The 22,670-nt window shown below is 40.8% G+C and overlaps 2 protein-coding genes across 10 annotated transcripts in view; one reads left to right on the forward strand and one right to left on the reverse strand.

The window, feature by feature from the left end:
• Positions 1-7,655: 7,655 nt before the first annotated feature.
• On the reverse strand, positions 7,656-13,178 carry LOC124287033. Of its 2 annotated transcripts, none has more exons than XM_046723499.1 (5): positions 12,997-13,178; positions 12,128-12,287; positions 10,470-10,591; positions 9,722-9,821; positions 7,656-8,031 (listed from the first exon to the last, which is right to left on the reverse strand). In XM_046723499.1, exons 2-5 carry the CDS (start codon positions 12,208-12,210, stop codon positions 7,896-7,898), a joined length of 441 nt encoding a protein of 146 aa, XP_046579455.1. In that variant the 5' UTR covers positions 12,211-12,287; positions 12,997-13,178; the 3' UTR covers positions 7,656-7,895. The 2 variants fall into 2 exon arrangements, with proteins under 2 accessions (XP_046579455.1, XP_046579454.1); XM_046723498.1 differs by lacking the exon at positions 12,997-13,178 and adding an exon at positions 12,679-12,735.
• A 5,689-nt stretch (positions 13,179-18,867) lies between these two features.
• Positions 18,868-22,670, forward strand: part of LOC124287028 (mitochondria-eating protein-like) — a 31,135-nt gene continuing 27,332 nt past the window's right edge. For all 8 annotated transcript variants that reach the window (XM_046723494.1, XM_046723488.1, XM_046723491.1 and 5 more), the window contains exon 1: positions 18,868-18,981. In XM_046723494.1, the coding sequence (XP_046579450.1) occupies positions 18,895-18,981 (87 nt within the window). In that variant the 5' untranslated portion in view covers positions 18,868-18,894. The remainder of the gene's footprint in view (positions 18,982-22,670) is intronic.

Below are 22,670 nucleotides of genomic sequence, written 5' to 3' on the forward strand. Positions count from 1 at the left end.
AACCACGAGGCTACATCACTGATATGACGAAGCCGCATGGAAACGGATTCACTTCGTTTTATCCGACCTCGTCAGATGGTGCTAACGCCTGGAATGAAACCGAGGAACCGTTTACTTTATTTCTAAGTACCGTGAAGCAATCTCCGGTGATAACGAACGCAAAGGGCCAACTAATTTTATTCGTTCTAACCGGAGTTCGTTATAAACATATCGACTAAACGATACAGCAAGTGGCGGGGACCAAAAGAAATCAGTTCGATATATCCGTCAGTTCGTCATATGCGTGTTCGTTATAAACGTAGGTTACTGTAGCAGGACTGTAAGAAGACTTCCTCTATTATCTTCATCTCCCCATGTGTTTCTGGTGTAGTGCTAGGCGGTAGGGTAGCCTTGTGGTTAAAGCGTTCGCCCGTCACGCCGAAGACCCGTGTTCGATTCCGCACTGGGTACAACGTGTTAAACTCATTTCTGCTGTCTCCCGCCGTACTATTATATTGCTGGAATATTGCTAAAAGCGGAGTAAAACTAAACTCACAGTTATATGTAAGTTTTCCAAATGTCTTTTCTGTTAGCATGATACTGCAAATCAGAGTTGACCCAACGCCATATAGCGAGGAATTGCCGATAATCCGTCCAGAAGAATGTTGATAATCCCGAGCCTTTGGTGTTCATTCACGAGGGTCGATAATAAAAAGTTTGGCGTTTCGAGTAGGTTAATCTAGTTTGTGCAATACTTACTGATATTTTCGGAGAGAAAATGAAAATAAACATATGACATGTGAACCCTACAGGGAAATCCTCACTGAAGTTATCCTTTTGTTTGAGTTACGATGTTTAGTTGATAGTATGTCATCGTGCCCAGTGTCTTGATACCCGTGAAGATCCGGGTTAGAATTAATCGTCAGCAATCCATGCTTTTCGTAAGAGGCGACTAACGGGATCAGGTGGTCAGGCTCGCTTACTTGGCTGACACATGTCAACTCAACTGCGTAGATCGATGCTGTTGATCACTGGATTGTCTGGTCCAGACACGATAATTTACACACCATATTGCTGGAATATATTATATCTTTTACTACTAAACATAAATCTTGTTTGTTATATTTATTGAAAGTATTAGAAATAGCGGCGATTATATCTCACATATTGCAATAAATGAAGATATTTTTATAGTCGGCGACCTTTCTGGGTGGACTTCAGCACTCTTTGATTTTTGACGGCCGTCTTGGATTTTTGGGAAAATAGGCCCCCAAAATCGGGCACACCCCAAAGATATGTATTCTCATGACGTTCCCTGGCACTGTGCAAGATTTTCTGCTATAGTCCAGCGGGGAAAAGTCATGTAGTGTTAAAATGGGAAATCCTTGATTTTTAGCGGCCATCTTGGACGCCATCTTGAATTTTTCGGAAAATGTGGCCCAAAAATCGGACACCCCCAAAAATATGTTTTAGCATGATATTCCCCAGCACTTTGCAAAGTTTCATGCTTTAGTCAGCCAAGTATCTATTTCCACCTTAAGCCACTGCACTATGAGTGCGGAGTTAAACAACAAATAAACTTTTGTTCATGTGTATTATAATCAGTTTGGGAAGTCATGAACAATGGATGACATCAGATTCTCAACAATAGGGCACTGTGACATCGTGTGACTTCAGCTGACCAATCAGTATTGAGAATCGCTAATTGCACTTGGAACCATCGGAACGTTAAGTAAATACGACCATTCTGCCCTCATGAGTAATGTTTCGAGTGGTCAAGACAGTTTTTTACAAGCCAGACTGATGTGGCTGGAATATTGGCCACATCAATTCACTCAGTGTCTCTCATTCATTGAACTCTAAGGTACAGCCAGAGGATGTTGTTGGTGAAAACTGCAATTTTTAATTAATTTATTTTTCGTAGCTGTAGCTATGTCGAGTTTGAGAACAGTTGTAAGGACTATTGATTTCCCTGATGTGTGATCACTTCTTTTGTCCAGAGAGAGAGAGAGAGAGAGAGAGAGAGAGAGAGAGAGAGAGAGAGAGAGAGGAGAGAGAGAGAGAGAGAGAGAGAGAGAGAGAGAGAGTATATACGCCTACATGACCTTAAGGGTGAGTGCGTGAGCTTAGTTTTACGCTCAGCAATATTCCAGCTATATGACGCCGGCCTGTACATAATCGAGTCTGGACCAGACAATCCAATGATCAACAGCATGAGCATCGATCTACGCAATTGGGATATAATGACGTGTCAACCAAGTCAGCGAGTGTGACCACCCGATCCCAATAATCGCCTCTTACGACAAGCATGGGTTACTGAAGATAAATTCTAACCTGGATCTTCACATGATCTTCAGAGACCATGAGCTGATGAGAAACATGCAGTTCAGTGATGTACACTAGTTAAATACGATGTATTTTGTTACCAGAATGACTAGGGTCAGGATCTTTCGTTCAAGGCCATATAATTTGGTAAAGGGAATTATTGCTGAAATGTAATACGCTGGTCATGTAGACAGCTGTGTACTTGGAGACATATCGTTCACCTGAATATACATTACATCCTATTCTGTTATACATATCATCAATACATCATGTCTTTTATCTTCCAAAAGTAAACATAATCAACTGTTGTCATACACTGCACCAGCCATACGAGACACTGCTCTCCTCCGTCGCGTTATGCTTAGCAACACCAGCAAACACGACCGACTTACCCTAAACTACATTCCCTAAACGACCAATAGGTTCTGCCTCCGTGGTGTAGTGCTTAGAGCGTCCGCCCGGAGAGCGGAAGGTCGCAGGTTCGATCCCCGGCCAAAAGACTTTAAAATATGGTACTTGTTCCCTGCCTGGCGCTTGGCATTAATGGGTACAACAAGGACTGGTCGGCTCGGAGTCAGTATAATGTGTCTGAGTGGGGTATTCATGCTTCACTGCGGCATGGTATCTCAGTGGGCTAGCACTACAAAACCAGGTCAAGTCTGGGCTAGTACAAGCAGCCACACACACGCGCATGCACGTCGTCATATGAGCGAAATATTATTAAGTGCCACGTTAAACACCATTTCACCTCACCTCACCAATAGGTTCTAATGGTGGGACCTCATAAGCCAACATAGGTTCTGATGTAAAGCAATGTTTCTTTTGGGAATGCAATTCTTGACGTTGAAAATACCTGAGAATAAAGGAACCATGTAGACTTTTCAAATTCCATAATGACCACATTTTTGTTTGCCGATAATCACACAGGATATAAGTGAGTGAGTTGGGTTTTCCGCCGCTTTTAGCAATATTCCAGCAATATCACGGACACCAGAAACATGCTTCACACATCTTGTGGGGAATCGAACCCGGGCCTTCAGCGTCACGAGCGAACGCTTTAACCACTAGGCTACCCCACCGCCCCACACATGATATAAGGTGCGAGCCCAATATGACACTGCCTCAGGTTATTACCTTGCTGACCATGCCACCTCTATGAGTGAAACAAACATCTCAAAGCGTTATTGAAACAGCATACATTGTTGACAAGAAGAAAAACATATGACCATAAACCTTCTATCTATCATGACAATTAAATATACATGACACGTTATGAAACGATAGGGTTGTTTCTAAGCCAGACAGCAAAAGCATTCACTTAACACCATATAGTTGGGAGGAAAATAATTTTTTGAATCTTGTACAATGATCATTAAACACGCGTCAAAGAACTTCAAACTGGTGGTGTGGGTATTCACAGAAACGTAAGGTTAGGAAGGTAGTTTATGCAAGACCACGGCATGGTGTGAGCTTGGGGGAAGAGAGCCCTCTCAGACATGGTAGCTTGGCGGACCTCAGTCCCGGCGTGGGCAGAACTAACTGTGTAGTTCAAACTGATCGATACCAACACGACGCACCATTTCCTGCAAAATAAGAAACAGCGTGTGTGTGGTGTCAGCCTTACATGTAATAGCTTAAAGCTGTAATTGGGATAAACATATTTATTTAAGTTTATTTAATTACCACACATTTTCGCGAATACCTGGTATGATCTCTATTTGATCATGGATTCACAAACACATGCTGACGGTTTAAGTCTAATGGAATCTGCTTCAAGCAGAAATGAATTAGGTTTTGTCGCTATATTTAAAAGAATTCTAAATTCGCTGAGTGGGTGGAGAAGTAGAGACGGAAGTAATGTTATACCACACTTGGGCCTCTTCGACCACCCCCGCACACTCACGTCCAGGTCTCGCGATAGCTTGCATTGGCTGCAGAAACAGGTAAAGTGCACTCAGTGCCAAGGTTGAAACACTGTAAGAATATATCACACTTTTTCTATGCTGTGTTGACAGCCAACTGTATTATATAAATTAGCATGTCTGCGAAAGAGATGCATCTTCAGCTTAATCCCACAATAGAAATCGTGATGGCGTTTCTGACTGAGTTTCAAGATAAGGCTCCTCGTTTTCTCGTACTTACTTTGACGCCGTGGATCTGTATTCTACAGACGAATGTAGGCTATTTCAGCAATTAGTTTCTAATGTTGTTGTTACGTGTATGACTGTTACAAACAGTTCTCTCGATTGTTGGGGCATATGTTACTCAGTCTTCAGGGCACCATATGTAACACCTCTGGCGCTTTTTAAACAACACGGGTCGTATTGGCGTACAAAGAATGGGTGTTCTTCTTCTCGCAGTATAACTATGTCAGGTAGAGCGAGCAGTTTACACGGAGTCCGACAGACACTACAAGGGTAAGGCAGCAAAGTGAGGCTGACACTGGGTCAGCAGATTGGCCGGATTGGCTAATGTTCGTCCCTCCTTGTCCCTGGCCTTCCTTCTTCTGGTCTGTCCGCCTCCTTCCCGCTGTCTGTCAGATCCCCATTGTTGCCTATCCTGACTGCGTTAATGGCAGATAAACGATTAACAGACAGCTTAGCTGGTCACATATTTACTAGCTTAACTAATAATGTTACACATAGGCCTGAGCTTAAGACATAAACATATGATCCAGGGGCTCCTTGCACGAAGCAACCTTTACTAAGGTTAACCATTCTTTAACATTGCACTAAGGTTACCATAGTGACTTACGATCACCTTAGTGCTTTGTGAAAGGAGACCCTGAGTTAGAAACCCTGCTCGTCTCAATTATGTTTCCCGATTTGCCACCACCATACCCATGCTCGTCGGCCATTGGAAATTGGAAACAATATCTGTCAATAGTAAAAGGTCCTTACGGGCGGTACCAGACTGGATGGAAAATACGTTTGAAGTGAAAAACCTAGGAGACCTGCATGGCTTCAGGCTATCTCCCAGATCAAGCAGAAATGCCTGACTGAAATGGAATACTGTTGAAAGGAGCCTTAGCCTCAACTCACTTACATGCAACACCCCCGGGCATTATGCTGGTCATTGGCAAAAGGTCTTTAAGGACGGTACGAGACTGGACTGAAATTACCTTTTTTAGGTACATTATTGTACTTTGGAACCTGACTTTCCTACAATATACAGGACGAGATCTTACTCTATTATTGGTTAATGGAATACACTCAGTCATGTATGTTTTATGGTTATTTGATCATTCTTAAAAGTATATTATATAGGGGAAATGAGAGTGGGTTCACTTCAAAGACGCTTAGGGCCAAGTGGTGGGATATAGCTTTGTGATTAGCGCTTCCGCTCCTCGCACCGATGACACGGGTTCGATAAACCCCGTGGGTACAAAGTGTGAAGCCCATTTCTGGAGTCGCCCTCAAAGACGCCTAATACATGCAGTACGTAAGCACGGACAATGAGCGAGAAATGTAACAGCGGACTGTAGAGTTTGTTCCCGTAGGCATTCTTCGTTCGTTTTTTTGACGGAGGCATTTTAACCTTTTACAGAGAATCTGACAGATTGGCACCAGGAAGTAGAGATGCTTCTTAAGAACCCTTGCTCATGTCCTTGAGCTGGATTAACGCCGTTTTGGAGTTATTCTATAACATTAGCATGGGAAGACGGTTTTAAATGACAAACTGGTTGTGGTTATGATCACATTGTCGTTGCCCAAGCTCTAGTACTTATAGACATTTTAAAATAGGAAATTAAAAGAATGATGGTGTAGCAGACATTTAATATTATGTTTAATCATGGTGGAAAAAACAGCACCTTCACACCAACAAGTGGGTTAGTCATTAGATATCAGGGGCGGTGGGGTAGCCTAGTGGTTAAAGCCTTCGCTTGTCATTACGAAGACCCGGGTTCGATTCCCCACATGGGTACAACGTGGGAAGCCCATTCCTGCTGTCCCACCGCCGTGGCATTGCAGGAATATTCTAAAAGCGGTCTAAAACCAAACTCACTCACTCACACTCATTACATATCATCACAGTAAATATGTGGGACTATTTTCCAAGCAATTAATATAAAATGTAAATTTCCCCAGCAAACATTGCTTGTTGCTGGTTTTATGGATCGTGTGGTCAGGCTTATTTAATTCCCGTCACCGAATCCTGACGGTGAGGACCGTTGCTCATAATATCAATCACTGGTTTAGCTAGTATTGACTTGACTGGAGCTGAAACACATCAAATTGAAAAGTAAAAACAATTGTCAAGCAGTATAGACATGCCTCTACTTATTCGACAACCCCTACAACACTACTACACTGTTAGGGGGTAAATCTGGCATCAGTGTTGAACTAATTGATCAGTGACTTTTTTCTTTGATAGTTCGGTACTGTTTGATCACAAAGCTGAATTCTCCCTCGGTTAATCAACCTGGAGGTTATTTCCAGAGTAGGGCAGTCTGGTACTTATCCGACAAAGAATACACGAGGACCATGTGGTCAGTTGCAATATGTCTGAACTCTGATATAGCCTGCATGGTTGACCATCTGGACCGTGACCCCAAGTCCGACCTGTCTGTAGTAGACATCTGTGATGTCACGACGTGATTCTCACAGATCTGAACCTCACTTTATAGCAACTGTCAATAACGAGACTGGTTTGGTTGAAGTGAAAGTAAAATGCACGCGTGCAAGCGTCCGTTTGTGGTTGCTTGAAAAATGCCATGTAATTTTTTAAGCCTCCCTAAATTCAATGCCCTGGTTTAGCAGTATTGCCTTACTCAGGCATAGTATTCCTAGTCGGGGCCGACCAGTTCTTGTCCATTAAAAGCCGACCGTCAGACGGGTATAGCCAGTATCATCGCACAGCATTGGTCAGGTATCACATTCCAATATGACGCTGAGTTGTGCAGCGCCGTACTCGTGCTAAGTTTCGCGCAGAAACAATCTGCTTATTTTCATAAGACCTGCATAACTTTCCTCTGACATTTAGCTGGGTGGGATAGCTCAATGGTTAAAGCGTTTGCTGGTCACACGAAAGACAAGGATTCAATTCCCCACATGGGTACAATGTTTGAAGCCCGTTTCTGTGGCGCTGTGTGGTCCTCCGCATAAAGCTCTGGTCACAAATCAGTTGAAGTTAAGCAACTTGAGGCGCGGAGAGTGATTGGATGGGTGACTGTTTGGCAGCTTGATTCCTGAGAGTATGGAAAATTGCCTCTGTTCATACAACAGATAGTGGGTACCCGGTGGGATAAGTCATGTAACTATTAACCTTCTAGCGCCTCACAGGCAGCTTGGGTTATCCTGGGTAATAATAATAAGATTATATTTGTTAGCATTCGCTTGGTAAAGTGTAAATGCACTTATTATCATTTATTGCAATGCTAATATTTCTGGTGTCCTCCACGGTGACATTTATGGAATATTGCTTAAAGCAGCTTAAACCATATTCACTCACATTTAGTTTATAGGCCCGCAAATACGTCTGACATATTGTTCAACTGGATCACAAAGTCAATTCATTCACAAAGATATTAATGTCATTTACAAAATCCAAGAGATGTTTTATTTCATTCATTGGCAACAGACTCTGCACAGTCAGTCCGGAATGTGCTGGCAGTGCGGGTGTTTTCTCTTCATTGCTCCTCTCAACAGTCCTCCTATAGTCCTCGCGTCTTCTGTTGAACAGTCCTTAGATCGAGCGAGTCTACGTTGTATACAAGCTGGGTAGTCACTAAAAGTAACACAAATCTACACTGAAATATATTCGACTTATTTCGAGACGTACAGGTCCCACTTGCACAAAGCGATCTTAGCGCTACAATGATTGTAACTCCCATCCTCCAACATAGACTTAAGATAGTCGTAGCGCTAAGATCGCTTTGTGCAAGTGGGCCCAGGTGTTGTCGCGTCTCGGAAATCATATTCCGTCATGTCTTCGATACCTGAAGGGAGATAACTCCGCATGACGTGTGTGACAGTCGGAATATGCTATCTAATTATGCAATCTCGAAGAGATGTACTTGCTAAGATAACCGTGTAAACATATGAACATCATATGTATTGTCATAAAGAAGTTGTATATCCATAGAACTGCCTCCTTGTTCACCACACCAACTTCTAAACGCCACTCAAAGAAAATACTGACATAGTTCTTGACCATCTATTAGTCATTCACGATTATTTTTTTCAGGGTTCTGATTGTGAATCCAGAACATTGTCATAAATATTTTTGAAAGCCCAGTCTGGAATCAAAGTCGACTTTTTGCAACCTGTGCCTAATTACGACTTCCTGTTAATCCATTCATTAGTCAGTCCAAGTTAAGAATTTAGACCATGTTTTAATGCTATAACAACCTATCACAGTATCAGAAACCTGGCTTCTATTATTGGGACATAGGAAATGACGCAGGGTCAATAAACGTTGTGTTTTATGTCCAGCGTCTAATTAGAGGAAATACGTAATGTGAATTATGCTTCTGATGGAAAGCAATGAAACTGCAACTTGACACTGTTGTTAGTTATGAAGCGAATCTTTGGGAAGTACTTAAGGATGAATATGAGAGCATGGCAGAGGCTCCAGAATCCTTGTTTCTATTGGTAAAGTCTGTGATAAGTGTAGGTATTAATACTTAGTCCCTTAGTTATGGGTAGTTCCATAGCTTCTGAATGCCTTATGAAGTTCAGAAAAAAAAACCTTTTACAATGCCTGAAGCACCTAGTGTCACTGTATCCTTCACAGAAATTTACTGAGAATTGACTGCCAAGCTTCAGGATACAGACTATGTTAGAGAACAGGACACCTTTCATAAGGCTTTCTTTTAGTTTCTATTTCTTCTGCATATGACTTTGTCCTACGCATGGAAAGTCATTCTGATGACTTTTACCAGGAACAAATTGCAAAATTTCAAATCATTTTGCGAGCAGTGAACAAATGGTGAAGCTAAATCACTATCAATATGTTGTGGGTTTGAAATACAGGGTCAGAATTAAAATCATTTAATAAAAGAAATATTCCCACCTCACTCATTGGGATTCCAGCTGAACCTCATTTGAATTTTGATCCAACCCAAGGCAGATGAGTTCATCTCCATCAAGAAGTTGCCTTTGGCAGCCTCCTACCTGTGTCAGGTAAGGTAGCATCCATTTGATTGTCATGGTGGATGAGGGTGTGGGAAGAGACAGGGTGAACAAAATAAATAGTCATGTTTGCGTAAAATGTGAAAAAGGTTAGACTGTTTATGGGCTCCTAAATATAGGGTTGTTGGATACAGCTGAGAAAAAATAGTTTGTTCTCAATCCACCAATATAAATCAAATGGATGCTTCCTTAGGCTTACTTCCCTCACTGAAAGCTGATCACTGCCATGTGAATGAATCAATAGAACAGCGCTGACCACACATCACTCACTCACTCACACCTACCTGCACAAGCCTTCATCAGCCTTGTGGTTTTCCTTAATGCACTGAATTAAGATGTGGGTGAAGTCGTTACTCTGTAAGCATTCCTCAGCTTCAATGAAATCTACAAAACAATAATTAATAACATATTTTATCAGAGGATCTTGAGCCTAATAATAACGGGCTAAGAAAAAGAAACACCCTCCCATGTTATATTAGAGGACAGTCTAAAATGGGTCAGTTTGGCTCACAGGGCTACATCTGTGACATCAACTGCTAATGATAAAAATAACAGTAATTGGGCCATTTATACATGTTTTAGGCTACATTCCCACACCATTCAGGGGCATGCTCAAGGTGCTATAATAGTATTACCCTGGTTAATGGATAAGTGTATGCTGGACTCTCATACTCAGTCTAATGACCGGCCTCTTGGCTACAGCCTGGAACAAGTCAGTCTGGAGCTGGCAAACAAGTGACAGACAGAATGAACAACTACCAACTACATCTGCATCAACTGCTGGCAGTCAACCAGGTCACCCAGTAGTCAGTTGCTGATCCAACTGAGTACCCCTCTATTCAGTCGCCCACTGCAATCAACATTCCTTGGATCAATTCTAATCCAGAATCCCAAGGGGGTAAGGTCATTGTAATTCTGGATGAGCACTCACTCTGCCAACCACTACCTCCCTTTGGGACATTACATATAAAAGGGCATAGCCTGGCTCTTAATTGAGGAAATGTGTATAACAGGGCGAGGTAAAAGACTTACCATGTTTTCTGTCACAGATGTAGTGGTAGGCGAAGTCAAACAGACGGAGGTGGTTGTCCTTGTCCCCACACTGGAAGCTGACCCTCTTTGTACACAGCTCCACCTCTTCCCTGTACTCATCACTGAAGTAATAACACACAGAAGACCAGTTTTTTGTAAGTGGGGTATGTGTGTTTTCAGTTATTACTTTTGAAGAAATATGTATAAGGAATAGTATTTTGGGGACCCTTGTCTCCAGGGTACACTATTTGACATGTAGTGTTAGAAACCTTTCAGAATTTCCCACTAGACCACAGGACCAGTGTGGGGACAATAATTGGTGATCCTGTCTACTTTAACTGGTCCAAAATAACATTCGTAGTTGTACTTAACTATCACTACTATTATATTCATTTGAACTTTTAACATATTTTACATTTTTAAAATATTCACTGGCCACCAGGAACATTGCTAAGTTATCATTTAGTGGTCCTGATGAATTTTTACTTGTCAGGGACCACAACTGTCGCACACTGATGTGCAATTTTGTTTCCTTTAAACAGTGGCTTTGTGAATTATATTAATCCCACCAAAAGCCTGAAATTCAAATGGTTGCTCTGAATGTTATCATGAAGTAATATAAACATGAGTGAGTGAGATTAGTTTTAGGCTGCACTTAGCAATATTCCAGCTACATGGCACGGTCTGTAAATAACCAAGTCTTGACCAGATAATCCAGTCATCAACAGCATCAGCATCATCTAGGCAATTGGAATACCATGACATGAGTCATCCTAGTCAGTCACCTTGACCCCCGATCATTGGTCTCTTATGACAAGCATGGGTTACTGGAGATCAATTCTAACCGGGATCTTCAATATAAACCTGATCACTGAATGAAATGTTGACTACAGTTTAAACCTGGATGCTCTGAATGCCTGTCTGTCAAAGTCGGACTTGGCTCAGTAATATGGTTAGAGAAATAACAGATGGAACAAAAAGTCAATCATGAAACATCAGTAATGTTGAACAGAGGCAGTGAGTGAAGGATTGGGGTTCGAAAACAAGATTTATCTCTACAGCAAATTGCCTCTGATAGAATTACAGAATTTTTTGGGTGTCAATTTGTTGAAGTGAAAATACTCACAGCACTTAAATTTAGATTATCAAGAAGAAAAATCTCCGCGAATCAATAAATATATTCACTTCAATATCACATGTGCTATTTATGTGGTGGAAGTTTATGACCCGGATTTTAAAAAAATTAATCCATTACATTTTTTTTATCAAATTATTCGCCATCGTGGTATTTTATGACTGCTTCACATAATGTCGTTACTGCTTGATAAGGTCGCGAACCCACAAAAACTGACATTTTGAGGCTGGGCTCACATTAAACTGAAAGTTTGCTATGAATGGGCCCTTGATATTGCGTTAACTGGTCATTGTGTCTCTAACTAAATTACCAATGTGTTCAATGATAAATCTGATAAATTATAAAGTTTACTAGCTACAATAAGCAATTTCTTTTACCAATGTATATAATGATTTAACGATCACTTTTAAACTCATCGTATATTTCTGTATCAAACCCATGCCAGTAAATATATACCATTAGTTCCCCGTAATGTTAATTACATATGTCTTGAAAAAATATATGAAGCAAGTTTTTTACACACCTGCAATCTAGCCGCAGTTTCTCATCTGACACGATCGACCTGAAGTCTCCATTCATGAACACCATGTGCACTACCTCCGTCATGTTGGCGCACTTTTGGGACTGGGCTTCACACGTGCCGCTGTCTGTGGTGTTGGTGGTATGGTTGCTGCAGTATGCCACTGAACAAAACAATGGCGGTTTAGACAGGCTGTCGTCGACACGTTTCGAACAGCGGAGATGGGTAATAGGTATGAGAAAAGCTATCCTATTACAAGAAAGCTTTCCCTGAGGTCTACAGTGTTATATCCAGTGGGATTTTTTCAGGCTTTGTCATTATATGAAATGTAGAATTATACATATAAAGTTTACTGTCGCAAGAGGTACTTCACTTCAGATGTCATGCGATGCAGAACTGCACAGCAGTTCTTGGCCCTAGTATTCTATCGATAAGTGTCGGCTTTATAGTCTTTTCGTTGACATAATGTCCCATACAATTTAAGTATTTAATGTATGTACTTTATGTAACATATTCCAGGGAATATCGCCAGTCCAGTGGCTTTCTGAACTCACCTGAAAGAAACGTCATTAACAAGTAAGCAGCCGCCATGATTACTAACATACGGGAAGGTTAAGGTCATTTAATATCAAAACGAGGCTTATAGGATAGTCCACATTGAACAGTGTGAGAAGATTTTACATTCATTTTGACACATTTTCTTAAGGACTCTGAGGTGCAGTTCCAGTTTATGCTAGTATATCATAGCTCGGAAGTTGGAAAAGTTGGATTTACTTTCACTAGCTAGACAGAAAAGAGAGTAGGCTACATTCCGAACACTTCATGCTCGTCAAAAAGAACTGAATATTAAAGATCGTTGGTTGTATACATACATGTGTTACCTGGATGACTTTGTGTCCATCGAAACCCGAGGACGTTAGGTCGTTGCTCATGTCATCCGCGTTGGTTTCTGTTCGGGACTTGATTATTAACAACATTCACTAAACTTGTTCACTTCCTTTTCTCAGTGAAAGACAGTGGCACCCCTCAAGATTGCCAGATATGGAAACATTATACTTGCACAGAGTCGAGACTTTGCAGACGATCTATATTGTAAAAATAAAAACGTAATCATCCGTTTGATGAGATTTGATGGGTCACTTAGCTCCGAAGAGTGTAAACGTGAGCATATTGAACAAGTACAGAAAGCATAATAATTTAGGTAGCGGGTATCAAATGGTTAATGTTTCATTCTTAAATAACAATTTACGCCACTTTTAGCAATATTCAAGCAATATCACGGCGGACGACACCAGATATTAGCTCCACACAATGTACCAAATTTTGGGAATCGAACTCAGGCCTTTGGTGCGGCGATTGAACGCGTTAATAACGGGGCTACCACACCCATCGAACATAGGATATGTGATACATTTCTCCATAATGAATTCTCAAAATCATTGCTATATTATCTGTACTCGGTTTGGTCTTCTGTTACCAGCAACACTGAATCTAAAGGCGTCAGCGTTTATCATCACCCCCAACAAAACAAAATCAAGGCAAATCAGATACATAATTGTGACATCGATTCGCAAGTGAATACAAGTCACTGCTACCGTCAGATTGTATTGTTAACTAGTGGGATATTCTATGCATGGTTGATACGCCAGGTGAATGCAATGAACACCGAAACCAAAAAAGAAGAAAAGGTGTGTGCGTGTGTGCGTGCGTGCGTGCGTGCGTGCGTGTGTGTGTGTGTGAAATAACTAAATGCTTTCAAACACAATGAACCTGGTCGTATTTACTTAAAATACATAACGACTCGCATAATGATAATACGACACTCTGAATAAGGTCACCAGAGACGTGGGGTAACAGGTGTAACGTCGCATCAAGAATGTCGGGTTGAACAGGTAGATGTAGATTCATACATATAATTACTGGACTGAAGTACAAATGAGTGTCGTATCATATCTGGAGGTTAATGTTAGAGACCTACCTGGACCAAGAAAAATGCATAATTGATCGTCCGTCCCCTCAACATGCATTTGAAGTTATCTCCCTTTGATTATTGTTTTTCATGTTGAATACCACTCGGGGATATTACTTCCTGAAATCTTGATTTGTCAGTGATTTGTCCATGAACATATGGAATATATATATATATATATATATATATCTCCACTGAAGATAATAATATCATGTAATATATTCCACCTGTGTTAACCATGCATGCATGGCGTAAATGAAAATACGCGTAAAATACCTTAGGTATGCTACAAAATGGTTGCCTGAACGAGATAGACCAATGCCATATGCATGTTTATTGCGATAACATGCAAGTATAAGAGGTTAACAAGTTGTGTTGTATTGTTTGGCAAAACTGACTCTGTACATGAGGTAAAACGACAGGAAGGTTCCAAATAGCGCTTAGAACACGAAACAGGTACAGAGAAGCATAATCAGTATTACCACTGCGTTATGTTTTCTAGTGTATTTACGTCAACAGTCGAGGCATATATGATTACATATATACAATTACAAGCGAGGTTATTATATTACCTATAATCCGATCCTTGAGGATTCTGGTTGGAACTGGTCTTCAGCACTTTCGTGGCTTGGTTGATGCCATTAGGGTTAATCCATGCGCATAATGGCAATCACTCGATTGTCTGGTCCGGACACAGTTATACACAGACTGACGTCAAAAAGCTGGAGTATCAGTAAACTTGTGTCGTTATACAGAAAACAAAAAATACATTGCAATAAATGTATTCTTGGGTGAATCAATGTATGAAATTAACATAGGTCAACCGAAAATCGTGTATCAGTTAACGTGTGTTAACATTGGTCAACTAAGCTTCCCTCGGTAATACCTCGGTTCGCACGTGTTCACCTGGGTCGTCCAGGCTTTTGAAACCGAACACAGGCATTATTAATTAGTGGAGGCGCGGAAAACCGCATTCACTCCCGCCTCATACATATCAAAGTACAAAAATGGGTTGTAACAGATTGAATGACACTTGCCATTATTCTTACAGTGTACTTGTTAGGCAAAAAGGGGCGGTGGGGTAGCCTAGTGGTTAAAGAGTTCGCTCGTCACGCCGAAGACCCGGGTTCGATTCCCAATATGGGTACAATGTGTGAAACCCATTTCTGGTGTCCCCCACAGTGATGTTGCTGGAATATTGCTAAGAGCGGCGTAAAACCATACTCAGTCACTGGTAGGCAACAACATGATTCCGGCAATCTCAGTGATCTACACAGTAGAGGGGGTGAGCAGTAAGATCTTATATTAATAAACTGTGTAATTTCGGGGTACAGGTAGTCAACCCGTTCACCAAGCTAAATGTCAGTTAAAGGGGTGATTCGTAACTACTCGTGTCAGTCCGGCAAGCCGGTCTTGTAGGTCACGGAGATAGGCGAGTAGTTACGAATGTTAAAGGGGTTTGATGATCAGGCTTAGTAACGTGGATGATTTGGTGCCATCTTACCCAGATGGTTTTATCGTCATGCCTTCTGTCACTTCTTCAGCCTTGTTCATTAGTGGATGCTGGACAACTGGCCTGTCTGGTCAAGAGTCAGCCACCTATAGAACGCCGTGATGTTGATGGAATATAGCTGAGAGTGGCATAAAACTACCAACCCAAAGGGATGCTTCTGGAGATTCCAGGGTACGGTAACCGTATCAGATGAGAGGGCCGCATGTTTAACCATTGTTACCAAAGCATATCCAAAAACGACCTCCAGCATCAGTTACTTTGTCAACAAGAATTCTCCGAAAACTTTAAAGTGATTTTTATAGGAGTCAAATAATTTGATTTATTTTAAAACTCAATATGAAGGACTCAACATTCAAACGCTACCTGTATAATTAATTGATACCCTAGTTTGAATTGCACGGCACCTAAATGTTCACAAAACAACGATATCCCGACTTTGGAGCCGCTACAACAACTTCAATTTTGACCAACGATCGCCCGAGAAGTGGAAGGCCAAGAATCACGACCCCCCTTCAAGATCGGTACATCCGGGTCCATCACCTGCGTAATCGGCATGCCCTACCAACCGTGACTGCCACACAAATACCAGGTTTGAGGAGAGTGTCAGCTCAAACGATTAGGAACCGTCTGAAAGAAGCGGGTTTACGTGCCTGTAGACCAGTTGTTGGACCTGTACTACGCCCCCTACATCTCCGCCGACGACTCAGGTGGTGCAACAACGTAAGGATATGGACTTTACAAAACTGGAGGCGCATCTGGTTTTCTGATGAATCCGTTTTCTTTGCAACATCACGACGGAAGAAAACGTGTGTATAGGAGACGTCATGAACGTTTTGCGCCCATCTGCGTCCGACAGGGGACAGATTTGGCGGAAAGCGTTATGGTTTGGGGATCCATCTCATACAACCAGAAATCAGACTTGGTGATCGTTGAAGGGAACCTGACAGCCCAACGTTACATCAACCACGTATTACAGCCTCACCTTCTCCCGATTATTGACCAACAGACACAGATTTTTCAACCAGACAACGCCCGGCCTCATACTGCGTGCAACAATGAACTTTCTGCAGAATTCCAACGTCAATGTCTTGCCATAGCCCTCTAAATCACCAGACCTCAACCCTATTGAACACCTGTGGGATACTCTGGGTCGACGCGTACGTCAACGTCAGCCGCCGCCACAGACGCTGCAACAACTCGGCGTTGCACTGCAGGAGGAGTGGAGAGCCATTCCCAGGAAAGAATCCGGCGTCTTATCCGTTCTTGTCAAGGAGATGCCGTGCAGTGATTGCAGCTCGTGGTGCTCATACGAGATACTGAAAGACGCCCCCTGGTGACAAACTGGTGTCTGTGAGATGACTTTTGAAATGACAATTTTAAACATGCCCATTTATTAATAAATGTCCTATGTGTTCATTTACAAGTATAAATTTGCTCGTTATGGCAACAACATGTATACAAAGTGTTAAATAGTCATCTCATCTTCATGACGCCATGTTTAACATACAATAAAAAATCACAATCTTTACTAATTATAAAATTAACTTGGTGAGAAACGTCAAACTGACAATTTGAAATTCACAGACGTACTGGGGAGGTGGGGTAGCCAAGTGGATAAAGCGTTCGCGCATCACACCGAAGGCCTTGGTTCGATTCCCCATACGAGTACAATATTTGAAGCCCATATCTGGTGTCCCCCGCCCTGATATTGCTGGATTATTGCTAAAAGCGGCGTAAAACCATACTCAGTCAGCCAGTCAGTCAAAGATGTAGTGGGTAAAGGTAAAACTTCTCGTTTACTCGAGTAAACACACAGTGGAGTCCAATACTCAACAATCTCCCCCGACACACTTTACCGTTAGATTACACCGCGTCAAACATTGAAGTAAGAGCGATAGTGAGCAAATACATTGATAAGTATGGCCTGTAAAGAGTATACAATACATCTACATTTACATATCGCCTGAAAGCAAGTGGGAGCGGTGTATTGTTGATTTGTTTGATTTACGGGAACGTGTCAGTAGACCGTCCAGCAATGTCAAAGAGTAAATTCTGCCTTTGTGCTGTTCCATTTTCCGCCGCCCTTCGCAACACTGGAGTATATCAGGCATACCTAAACTACATTGAAAAGTCGGCTGAAATTATCGTCCTGATAATGTATAAAAATAGCTTTTTCATGGCGTGGTTCCTTTAAATGAGAGACATGGAATTTAAAGCACTCCGCTAGAAAGGGTAGTTAAATTATTGTGAAATGTGCTTTTAAATAAGACCAAGATGTTTAAACTAATATCAAAGCGAATACATGTATTATCTCTTATACCTGAATGCATAACTGGTTTTAATACATCAATTGCAATATATACAGAAAGGAAATATACATTAAAACATTCCAAACTCATACGAGTGAGTGAGTGAGTGAGTTTAGTTTTACGACGCACTCAGCAGTATTCCAGCTTTATGGCGGTGGTCTGTAAATAAACGAGCCTGGTCCACACAACCCAGTGATCAACAGCATGAGCATAGATCTGCGCAGTTGGGATACGATGACGTGTCAACCAAGTCAGCGAGCCTGACCACCCGAACCCGTTAGTCGCCTCTTACGACAAGGGGGTGGTCGGGTAGTCTAGTGGTTAAAGTGTTCGCTCGTCACGCCGATTCCCCACATGGGTACATTGTGTGAAGCCCATTTCTGGTGTTCCCCGTCGTGATGTTGCTGTAATATTGCTAAAAGCGGCGTAAAACTCAACTCACTCACTCACTTACGACAAGCACGAGTTACTGAAGATCAATTCCAACCCGGATCTTCACGGGTCTTAAAAGTCATGCATTAATGCAACTATATCAAACGAATTAATATAATCTGCATGCAAACGTTCCATATATTATCCCATGAATCAATCGGGCTAAGAAATTAACAATGTATCCCAATGCTATAAGATGATATATACAAGATTAGTCAAGGAAATTTATTATAAAGCCTGTTAGTAACAGATTTGTCATTTTGTCAATGGTAGGAATACTGTTTCAAACTATTGGAATTTTCTTTGTAAATATCGTGAGCTGCAGACAATGTTGTTATTAGGTAAATGGCCTGTAAGTAATCCTCTTTCTTTGTTGTTCTTAATTAAGCAATTCTTCTTCCCCCCGCTAATATTATAGCCGTAACGATCGCTCTTATCGCTCAACATGCTCGAGTGATTGCTGTAGCTATGTCACGTGACATCAGGTGCCCGTTATTGAACGCATGCGCCAGCAGACGAGCATTCGGTTGTAAGGGAAGCTTGGAAAATGGCCGACTCGCTGAGACGATTGGTGAATATTGGAACTTTTACAGTTCTACAGGATAAGCTAGAAAAGTGGCTGAGTGATTATTATGTGAGTATACGATGCAGGGTTATATTTCAGCAAGAGTTCTTGATTGTCGGTGCTATTTTCATTTCTAAATTGGCAATAAACATTTTGACAGTTCGTTTGTGTAGTTCGGATTCCGTTGCTAGGGTAACCTTTAGACGCGAAAAACTAACGTTTGTGATCATATCCAGACTAATTTGCAAAACGAAGGTAGACATGCTACATGATTGATTTTATTTCCTCGTGGTTGTAAAATTTCTACTACAAATTGTCACGAAATGTACTCACTCAGCAATATTACCGCCATTCACTGAACCGGTCCAGACCCGGTTTTGGAGCGATTCCAAATTTTAACAATTGCCTGACCCGTCCAAATAACTGTTAAAGTCTGATATCGAGAACTCAGGATTGGACTGCAAGTTGGGGTTCACTGATCTTGTCTGTGCTGTATTTTTTCTCTCATGTAATTTACAGTGCAATAACTCGAGTTAAATGGTCCAGTTTCAACACATATCTGTTGGTACTGGCTTTTATCATACTTTGCCTTCAGAAGTCATAAAATATATATTTTATACCATTGAGCGAGAACTTTTAATATTTGGTTGTGTAATTTTCCTTTCAACATGCCAGCCCATTTATAAATGTATCCCATTATAGCTTTTTTTAATTTGCTTACAATCCAGAGTTGAATATTCTCAACAAAGGGAAGACTGTATAACATTATGTTCCTTGGGGTTTTTATTAGCAGCATTAGAAATTGTGGTTTTAGGAGAGGGATTAGCCTTGTCAAAATGGTTGGTCGTCATGCTGAAGACCCATTTTCACTATCACCCCAGTCCCTGGTTACAGTTGTGGTATGGCTTGAGATCGGAGTAAATGTCAGTCACTAACAAATGGTTGCCATAGGAATAGTATAAATGTGAGGAAAGTTTTCATTTATGTATTTAATTTTCAATGATTTTAATGGCACAACCAGAGCTCCAGATAAGAATTAGCTCATGTGGGTACTGTACCCACTGTATTTTTTTGGAGTGGGTAATATGAATGTTGAGTGGGTATTTCATTTTCCGTTACCCACTGCTTTCAAATATGTGCGTATTTCAGTCATTTTACTCACCTAAGTATTATGTCATTGAGTAAGTTTACTAAGCAGGTATGTTCTGCCTTATGTCATACCTAATCAAAACCAACTTAAATATAATGGAAATGATTGCATAAAAAATCACTCATCCTATACTGACAATACAACACTTGTCCTATACTAGCAGTACAACTTGATAGCAATCGATGTCTTTTTCATAACGCAAGCGATTTTTATAAATATACTCCGTACGCATTTGTTATAAACTTTTTGCGTATCTAACATTTTAAATGCATAATTGGTAGGCAAGAATTATTTTTCAATGCGTAATGGGAAATTTTCTATGCGTATTTTACCTGGATACGCAGCTTATCTGGGCCTCTGGGCACAACTGCTTTTTCCAGGGTAGGCATATAGAATTCACTTTGTATTTACCAAATATATTAATCCAGTGTCAAATTTGTTGTGGGGACAAACTCATGTTTTAACTTGTTTACATACAGAGTAAATTAAATGAAATAAGAATATTAAATTCTAATCTATTCTGATATAAATGTCAGTTTCAAATAAGCCAAACCTAAAATAATTCCACTGTGACAGTAGACTGTTTTTTCATGTTTAAAGTATGTACGATTTATGAAATGAAAACGTCACAAGAAGTTGACATGTATAGGCCTTACACGTAAAATGTTTCACGTCAAGATGTATGATACTAATTTGTCAGTGCCAATACAACTATTGATAAGCCATTGACTGACGTCATAAATTTCTTGTAGTTGACAGATATATACTTATGTGTCAAACATTGATAGGTCATAGATCACGATGCGATATGACCACTGTGTATTGATCTAGACACATGCACCTGCTCCCAGTGGTCATCTGGTCAGTGCAGTGCAGTATGGTCACTACAAACAAACAGTGGTAGCCGTGGTTATGTAATGGAAGTGTGACATAAAACCCCTCCACGTCACAGCTGATGTCATTGGTGAGATGGTCAATATCGCGTAGGATATGGAAAGACGATAATCTGTTAAACCTGGCTAAGTAATTTATGGTTTTGTTTTCAATTTATTAATTCAGGTGATTTGTAGAGCTAAACCACTTACGGTTGTGTTTAGAAAATTTAAGTGAGTGAGTGTGGTTTTACGAAGATTTTAGCAATTTCCAGCAATATTGTGACGATTGAAATTTAAGACAATAATATAGGTAATTTGTCATTCTGTGATGACTGTAGTCGTATGAAAAAATCAGGTGTTCTCTTTGAGTAGTGTATATACTATCACCTAATTACCTACATTTCTATGGTGAAATTCCTTTAAAAATAAACCCACAATAACCAAACCAATCCCTAGTTAACACACCTGGTTATATGTGAATTTAATCTTTTTGAGGTTGTGTCTTGTTAGACACCAGTTTGCATTTGACATATGAATTAGATCAGAAAAGGAAAAGAAAAACACATTTTTTTAATGTTGCACTTGATGCGATAATCATTTAATAGTCATAGGCAATTTGTAAAAAACCAGGAACAATAATATTGACAAGTACATTATTTGATAATTGTTTTAAGTGGCCCAGTTTTGGTTGATGATATTACTGTTTATTTTATTGGATAAATAGAGATATTCTATTGATTTTTTAGCATGTACTTGTATAGAGTGACAGGGAGGCTCTGCTGGAGATACATGGTGTGATATTGATTTATTGGACTGTTTCTCAGATAGAGAAGTTTATGTTTATCTAGTCATTACTAAAACGCAAGTAAACACTGATGATAATCATAAACATTTGCTTTACAATAAAGATGAAAGATCAAAGCAAACACTCCCAGCAGTAAAACTATTGGTTTCTCCAGAAACACATCTTGAGGTATTGTGATGCACGGTACTAGGGGTAATGATGACACTCTACTCTTTTGTAATGGGTCAATGTCTCTTACGGTGTTATGGGTGCTGTGCAGAGCTTGTCAGTGGGTCTGGCTGTGTTATGGGTGCTGCACAGCAAACTTCCTTGTCTTTGGGTGTGATGGGTGCTGCGCAGTGAACTTCCTTGTCTCTGGCTGCATGATGGGTGTTGCGCTTGTCTCTGAAGCTTCCTTGCCTCTGGCTGCATGATGGGTGCTGCGCAGAGGGTTGTCTCTGATGGCTCAAGGCAAAAGGCTGTCTTTGCTGCATGATTTAATCTGGCAACCACCTAAATCTTTACTTTAGAAATTTAGAGCAATGACAATGGACACCTTGGCCACGATGACATATTATTTTTTTTTCAAACACTAAACATTCATGAATTTCAGGGTATTATATACCTACAGCCAGACTCTGTGTTCATCAAATAAATGGTGGACTTGACAGGAATACTGGTAGAAGCATTAGTTAGTTCACACACACAAAGATGATATAGAAACATTCCATTCCTACTGAATTCAATTTCTCAGCTGCTTCCTGGAAGTTTACTGAAAACCTACAGCAATCAATAAGGAGGTCTAAGGTTCTGACATGCCGGGAAAATCAATGCTGCTTCCCATGCAGTCATCACCGAGACGTCACAAGCCACTGCATCAGTGCGGGAGTCATTGTCCTCCGATACAGGCATTGTACTGGCACTGGTGCATCTATATTTCATGTATACA

Source organism: Haliotis rubra, unplaced genomic scaffold, assembly GCF_003918875.1.
Source record: "Haliotis rubra isolate DU_JTF1 unplaced genomic scaffold, ASM391887v1 Scf399, whole genome shotgun sequence".
NCBI lineage: Eukaryota > Metazoa > Mollusca > Gastropoda > Lepetellida > Haliotidae > Haliotis > Haliotis rubra.

What these genes read in the sequence shown, in the direction of transcription:
- LOC124287033 (XM_046723498.1), bottom strand. Translation starts at nt 12,727, where the DNA reads ATGTTAGTAATCATGGCGGCTGCTTACTTGTTAATGACGTTTCTTTCA. An exon ending in GTTAATGACGTTTCTTTCAG is followed by an intron (nt 12,288 to 12,678) that starts GTGAGTTCAGAA and finishes TGTTTTGTTCAG; the next exon opens with TGGCATACTGCAGCAACCAT. An exon ending in CATCTGTGACAGAAAACATG is followed by an intron (nt 9,822 to 10,469) that starts GTAAGTCTTTTA and finishes ATTGTTTTGTAG; the next exon opens with ATTTCATTGAAGCTGAGGAA.